The sequence below is a fragment of the Lathyrus oleraceus genome, chromosome 2 (assembly GCF_024323335.1).
Source record: "Lathyrus oleraceus cultivar Zhongwan6 chromosome 2, CAAS_Psat_ZW6_1.0, whole genome shotgun sequence".
NCBI classification, from domain to species: Eukaryota; Viridiplantae; Streptophyta; class Magnoliopsida; order Fabales; family Fabaceae; genus Lathyrus; species Lathyrus oleraceus.
The window spans coordinates 300,943,492-300,951,208 of NC_066580.1; the positions used below are offsets into that span (position 1 = coordinate 300,943,492).

A 7,717-nucleotide genomic window follows, 5' to 3' on the forward strand; every position below is an offset into this window, starting at 1 on the left:
AGTGTGAAATCATGTGACAGATTAACACATTAATAAAAAATTTAGTCTTGAATTCAGGATGAATATGAAACAGTTAGTGAAGCACTTGTGATATTCATTGTACCTAAAATTATTGATGATTCATGTCTAAACTCAAACTCAACAAAACGTTTGAGCTACTGCATTTCAATTTGTTATTCTTACTTGTACAAGAGAATTCTTGAGCTAAGACTTAAACATCAAAACAAGAATCCTCCTTCTACTTGAATTAGCGAAATATTGATTCACTGTACCAAAAATATTCCAGATGATTGATTCTATCTCCAACTCAAACTCAATAAAATGTTTGAGCTGATGCATCTCTACTTGTTCTTCTCACATGTACAACAGAATTTTTGTCATGATGCTTAGCAGTAACAAATCTTTTTAAGTCAAATCCCCATCTACCACTATGACTTTTGTTTTTGTTAGCATACAAAACCGCTTTATCTTCCGGGTCTTGCTGGGGCCTCCTATCCACTGAAAAATCTGTATGCAAGTTATCATACGAAGAAGATGCTGCTGAGTTAGATGAAATTCCATAGTGGCCGTGCCAATTGGATCCCGCTTCGCCAAATAGGTAATCTGAAAAATCAGCAGTACTAGCTGAGTCTTTGGTACTTGCAGTACTGCAAGAACTTGCATCAGAAGAGCTGAATAGTGAGCTTTCGCTGGAAGAATCCACCATAGTATTCCTTCCCTGGTAGTTGAATCTCCACTCTTCTGGATACGCAGGTTCCTTGCTAAAGGAATCATCAACAGTGTTCCCATGAGAATGCTTGACATGCTTCTGATGGAGGGAGGGAGAATCAGCACTTGTAGCCATGGAATTTGATCGTGTCTTAGAAACAGCCGGAATGGCTTCCAAGTTTCTCCTCTTAAACTTTCCAGTGGAAAAGACTGCATTGCTACTTACTGAACCCAGGGGCTTCGGAGAGTGCCTGGAGATTATTCAAATAAACATAAAACACTATTATTATTGCTGCTGACACCAAAAACAAAAAATCAACGCCGACAGTGCTATATTACCTTGCATAAAGAAGCATGTATGCTCTTTCTGACAAGACTCTTGACAATTCAACAGGTTCTACCTGGAGAGAAGCACAAGTACCATCCTCAATTGGCATACAGAATTCATCTCATAGTTGAAATATGTATTTTCAATATTGTCATTAGTCAGTGTTTTCGAAAAGAGATTTGTTGGAAAAAGTTCTCACCCTGCTGTCATCAGTCCTGAACCATTCTCCTCGGATGTTCTTCACATAACAAACATAATGTCCTGAATATGCAGCATTCATGCTATCCAAATGGACAACCACTGCATAAAGACTGTATAATGGAGATTTGTCTTTTAATCCACTGATATATGGAGCCATATTCAGGACTTCAGGAAATTGAACAGACTTATTCAACTTCTCAAAGTTACCGGACTGCCAAAATCAACAACAGAACATGCATCAGAAAACCTAAGATGAAAGCAAAATTACAAATCAAGGAACAGACAAGAAAAACATCAGAATTAACTTTGAACATTGCACCTGAAATCGTTTTAATACAATCGTAAGAATATTCGGCGCCTCCAATACTGTTAGCTTCTTCTTGGCTTTCTCATATGATTTACATCTAGATAGCAAGAAAAAAGTAAGTAAAATTATTACAACTCCTCTAGGAAAGAAAAGTTAAATCATAAAAAATTTAGGAATCTAATTCACAAGTTCATAAATACTCCCTCTCTAGTACTATTTGCAAGAGATAATTAGGTTTTTTTGTAAATAAAATTGTTATAACTCCTCTAGGAAAGAAAAGTTAAAACATAAAGATATAAGAATTCGATAATTCTTAAGTGCATTAATTATTGAAATGCATTTTATACCCATAGTTTGTTGTGAGTTTTATATTGGGTGGGGGTGGGGCGGAAAGGAAAGGAAATCAGCATTAACTACTATGAATGTGCTTCCTAGGTCCTTGTGATTTACTCTTTTGCTTCATATATCAGCATTAGCCATCTGTGTCTCTCTAAACATTTGCAGCACTGCACCTCAATGTCCATAAATCAGAATAAACGAAGTCGAGGTGAGGTCTCATTAAACCTGTGGGACGGAATTGGCATTGTGCTTGGTATCTAAAGCTCAAATTTTCTAGTACAGTATTAAAGGACAGAAAAATGATCGTGATTACGCGTCTGTTTGGTTTTCTATCACTTTTAACAAAATCACATCAAATGGCCATGTTAATGTAGAAGCTCCAGTTAATAGCTTCATTGGAATCACATCAAATTTGCATCGGGAAGTGATATTGCGGTTCAAAACTCATTACCAAACATACACACTATATCTAGTTTGACGTAATTGCATTAGATGAAGCAAAAGCAATCAATTATGAAGGAGTAAAAAGATGTTCTTAAACGGAAGTAATTGATTCATCAAACAGAACAGTTCAGCCTAAACACAAGGTCCCGCGAAATTCCCAAACTCCACAGTATTTTATGCAAACTTGTCATTTGTCTAATTGCGGTGAAGCAATTTGGCTAAGAATTTAATTGGTTAATTGAAAACTGTGTTTGGTGATTTGTCAAGCTCGAGTTTTTTTAACAGCAAACAGAAATTAAATACACAAAAACAGCCAAGCATTTTCCTACTAGGTGGAGTCAGCTCTGTGGATAAAATCAATCAAAGCCAAAATAAATTACCAGTGTCACGTAAAGACAATATTTGCATCTGAATCTCTTATAATGGTTGGCCTATAGTTTTCCTTGGTCTCTTCATATAACTATTAGATCATCCTTAAGTAAATATTCCTAGTTTTCTTAGTCTACCCACAAGTGCTTCTACAACTATTAGATTATCCTTCAAGTAAATATTTCTAGTTTTTCCAGTCTACTCACCGGTGTTTCTACAAGTATTTTCCATACAAGTATAAATTTAATGAAATTTGATTATGTTATTTTTATTTGTTTATTCATTTATTATCACTAATATATTTTTGTAAAAATAAAGATTTATATTATCTTATTTTATATTTTACTATTGGTTTATTACTACTACTATTTTATTAAAAAGACTGTGGTCGAAAGCCCAACTTGTTTGATAGTTCCTTTGTGCCTTCCTAAGTACTAATATTTTTCTACATTGAGCCTCAAGGGCCCAAAAGTTGACTTTTACTCCCTAAACCTAGCTTGAAAACATGAAGCAGCAGTAGCCACAGACAACAATCTGCTGCTGCTGCACACAACACAACACAACACAACACAACAAGCAGATCTGGACGAAAAAAGATATTTGTCGACATAAATTTCAGATGTGGTTACAAACTGTAAGACTTGAATAAATGTGACATGGAAGGAAAATTAGCAAACCTGCCACAATTATACTTATTATCCTTATCCAGGATTTCAGGCGCTGTAAACTGTCCAAGAGCCTCCTCCAAAGTTTCAATATTCCCGCCAATCTCAACAGTAAGATCCATCATTCTCTCATACATCTCAGACTTCCCCAGGCACCTTAAGCACTTTATCTGCATTTTGCAGCAAAAAGATTCAATGTACGAAAGCTATTCTTTTTTCCAGCTCAAAAGTTGAATACACAACACCATAAAATAGATTTTTAGATTGAAAAATACCTTAGATCGTAGATAACCTCCAAAAGTGTATCCAATGAGAGTTGTTTCTTCTGTCAAAGGACTCGAAACACCGGCCTCCTTGAGGCAAATAGATTGCATTGTATCAACTGCACCCCTGTCGGTAGATCAATACGTCATATTGACAAAATATATAAGTTTTTTATGAGGTGGAAGCTGAGGATGAAAATAGCATTGACAAAGCATCAACATCGGCAATTATTTGGCTCACCTCAAAAACTCATGTGCGTCTTCTTCTCGCCCATGTCCAAGATGACTTCCAATCTTGTGTATCTTAGATAATATTCCAATTGGAGAAAGTGGAGAATTCCCTTCTTTTGCCTTCTGAATTAGATATTCAAACTCACAGATAAAACACCATCCCTTCTTCTGACCTAGTAACAACATTGTGAAGATTCAATTAATTAAAGGTCCTAATAGTTCAACAAGTAAAATTCCAAAGATATTGTCAAGAGGAACTTGCATCGTTTCGAATGGAACCCTTGCAAAAGATACGATGTTAGAGGCCGAGTATAAGCCAAGCACTGGAGAACTGCATTAGCATAACAGCTGCGGTAGAGGCATTTCATTAGCAAAAGGGTGTATAATTATGAATCAAGGAAACAAAATAAATGCAACGCAGACAAGCACTTGAAGTGTCTCCCTGTGACTACACAAAACATGAAATCGAGACAAGCATTGAATACCAGTAAGACAGTTCCGCCAGCCAGCAACACTACCGCCACATAAGCTTGTAAAACAATACTAATAGTCAACAAATTTAATACTACTACCGACTTTCTTAATTTTCTTGATTTAGAGTCCTATATTTAGGGACGAAGGTAGTAGAATGTTCCTGCAAACATTTTCTGAAGGCCTATTTCGTTCGTCACGGGTATTAGATTCTAATTTTATAATTTAGGGTTACGCAACACAGTAGAGCACTCAGAAAAAAAATAAACATAAAGCTTCAAAATAAAGTATCTGACTTCTTATTGTCTCCTTCTTAATCTCTATTCCCTCTCACCAAAGCTACATCACATAAAACAAATTAAACCAATCAATATAAAGCAAAAAGAACTCTAAAGTACCTGTTCCCACAGTTTGTAAGGCCAAAGGGAAATAGTTTCACCTTGTCGTAACAATAAAGTTCCACGAAAAGTTCATATGGAAAGCCCAACTGCCAAAACATACAAATTTTAAATCAGCGGCAACAAAAATAATAATGATAACAATAATAGTCAATTTCTAAAGAAAATAAGTCTAATATATTCACAACCTCATTTTCAACAGATATTAGATTGGATCTTGACTCTTTTGAGATTCTAAACTGCTGGACAACTTTCTGCATTGATGATTTCAAACCATTACGAACATTTTGTGGAAGATTAGGAGCAGCGCTGACTTTTGAAGGCAATGAATGATAATTGTCAGTTTTTGTAGACATGGAATGTGAAACCGAATCTCCTTTAGTAGTTGAGAATAGTCTATCACGAGAACTAGATGATGATCTCCGTGCTTCTTTGTACCTGGACAAATGAGATTCTTCCACATCATCCGCTAGAATATCTATATTTGAATTACTCAAGGAAGGCACAGTCTTGCACTTAGAGGTATCAGCTATTGATTTTTCAACTGATGCAACTTTTCTTCTGTGTTCATGGCCACTCAAATTTGACGCCAAATCATGAGATGTATCAGATTTAGTTTTTGGAACTTTTGATTTAAATCCAACCTCATCAGAAGTGTTACTAGACTTTTTCTTGCTTCTTTTACTTGAACTAGAATTCCTAACTTCAATATTAACAGGACTTTTCGATTCCAAGCGAGATGAGGGGGGCAACACGGTTTCATTTTCATCACTGTCAGTTGAAGCTATGCACGTATCATCAGCAGTATTATTACAGACAGGTTTCGTAAATGTGGCATGAGAGTTATCACCAAACGATTTTCTTGCAGCATTGTAAGATTCAACATGTTTTCCTTTGATTTCTGCACAAAACCCAATCAAATTATATACCATACACGATGATATTAATCTTGAAACAACATAATGAGATTTCTAATTGAAACCATTACCATGAAGACCAAACTGTGTTTCTGCTACCGACGCTCTGCAGGTAATATTTCCGCCGTTGACCTCCCTGGTGGTGGTAATCAAAGGACAACATTCGTCCTTGTGACCTTGCCTCCAGTGACTAATTTGACACTTACCCGAACTACAAGAAAGCATGCTTGTGTAAATGAATAACAACTAGAGAAGTCTGGAGACATGTAACTGAGAGAGAAGAGACATAGGCACACAAAAAAAAACTAGATATGTTCAGGTATGCAGCAATGTCAAATCATTTGTAAAACTACACACTACAAGTAAAATAAAAAATAATACAAAGGTCAATGTAATCCAATAACAAACACACACAAACACGCAAAAACACGGGTATGTTTGGATAGAAGATTTTGAAGGGGAAGAGAGAGATTTGTTTTCTTTACTAAATTAAGAAAGCTACAAGTTTGCATTGCCATTAAGCAGTGACTAATCTCTACCATACCAATGAAAAGGAACCACTTTTTTCCATACACAAGAGCCATTGATGAAACCCCCATTGCTTAAGGGCCCCAAAAGCGTGATTGACATAGTTATAAATTCTCAAAAATACATCAAAATATAAACTTGCCCTCTAAAACCCTCAATTTAAAGATACCCTCAATTTTTCCCCTTGAAAAGTTTCAAAATTTCCATGTTCCTAACTTAATGGCACCATACGCATTCGTCAATTTCAAACAAACACATGCATTGAAGAATCGGAGAATAAGAAAAACAAACCAGTATCTAACGGCTTTGCAGCGAGAACATCTCATAGTGGTAGGAGAATAACAAACAGCACATTGATACCCTTGAGAAGCTGAAACAGGAAGTGAATCCAAATCAAAAGAAGCTGAAACTGAAGCAATTGAAGCTGAAGCTGAAGCAAAACCAGCAGCAGTAGTAGAAGCTTCCATTTCAGCCATGGCAGTATCTTGCACCAACCTCATAATCTCTTCTTTCTTGGCTTCAGCATTTCTCCAAACCTGACGAATCACCACAAAACCCAAAACCAACAACACATAAACCAAACCCTGAAACCCTAAAATCTCAAACACCCCCATTCTGTTGAAACCTTATCCTGGTCCCAAACACAGGATCCACAGAATACTCACTTTGCTAAGCATAGAGAAAGGGGCAAAATGGGAAATTTGCGTCGGTGAGACTGAGAGCTGAACCGTCACTAGAAGTAGAAGCTTCAGTATCTATCTATCTACTACCTTTGATTTATGGGTTTTTTTGGTCTTTGTTTTTTTCTCTGTTTTTGATTTTTTTTTTGTTGTTGTTGACGACTTGCGAAAATGGTGCGACACAGCGATCTCTTTGTCGTTTGTATTGTTTGAGTCTTTCTCTCTTCTTACATCATTCCTACACTAACGTTTTAACTGATTTTAAAATAAAATTTAATAATGTTTTTATTATTATTTATTATTATTTGAAACGTACTAGTATTTAAATATTTTACCTACCTTTTAGGTTTTGGTTTTTTCTCATAGTGTTGTCGTTGAAGTTCATACTTAATGGCTTTGGTCTTTTATATATTTATGCTTAACACACTCGAATTGGAATGGAATTAGTAGTGACTTTTATTACTCTCACGGGTGAGTTTGCTTCAATAAGAAAGTTGGATAATGACAATCATATGGTTTATTATCTTATAATAATGTTGTTTGCTTTTACCAAAAAAAAAAGTGATTTTTTTTACTCAATTGTGATAAAGTAGATTGGAGATGAGTTTAGAGATAGTGTTTGGTAAGAATCCTCACTTTCTAAAATGTTTATTCTTACAAGTTATTTCAAAAAGTAAGTACATCTCATGTAAAATGTGTTAATTCATGGATGTCAGTAGTCAAAATGGGTTACTCCATATAGGTCGGTCCGTCAAGTCTGAAAAATTATAGGGTTTGAGTCTTAAAAATTAGAATTTTCTTCAATTTTTGATTAAAGCAAAAATGTATTTCAACGGAGCTTCATCTCCCGTAGAGTTCCAACTTTTGG

The 7,717-nt window shown here is 35.5% G+C and overlaps 1 protein-coding gene across 1 annotated transcript; it reads right to left on the minus strand.

Annotated features, from left to right (window-relative positions):
- Positions 1-59: 59 nt before the first annotated feature.
- Positions 60-7,078, minus strand: LOC127119224 (ubiquitin carboxyl-terminal hydrolase 17). The gene is made up of 12 exons (XM_051049426.1): positions 6,461-7,078; positions 5,713-5,852; positions 4,913-5,625; positions 4,725-4,813; positions 4,118-4,203; positions 3,866-4,028; positions 3,637-3,751; positions 3,374-3,531; positions 1,557-1,641; positions 1,236-1,448; positions 1,048-1,109; positions 60-959 (listed from the first exon to the last, which is right to left on the minus strand). Exons 1-12 carry the CDS (start codon positions 6,781-6,783, stop codon positions 314-316), a joined length of 2,793 nt encoding a protein of 930 aa, XP_050905383.1. The 5' UTR covers positions 6,784-7,078; the 3' UTR covers positions 60-313.
- Positions 7,079-7,717: the final 639 nt, after the last annotated feature.

Bases quoted from the DNA above. Each gene is read 5' to 3' on its own strand.
- LOC127119224 (XM_051049426.1), bottom strand. From the start codon at position 6,783: ATGGGGGTGTTTGAGATTTTAGGGTTTCAGGGTTTGGTTTATGTGTTG. The intron at 3,532-3,636 runs GTATTTTTCAAT...TGCAAAATGCAG, and splicing joins GAGGTTATCTACGATCTAAG to ATAAAGTGCTTAAGGTGCCT. The intron at 1,110-1,235 runs GTGAGAACTTTT...GCTTCTCTCCAG, and splicing joins TCAGGACTGATGACAGCAGG to GTAGAACCTGTTGAATTGTC.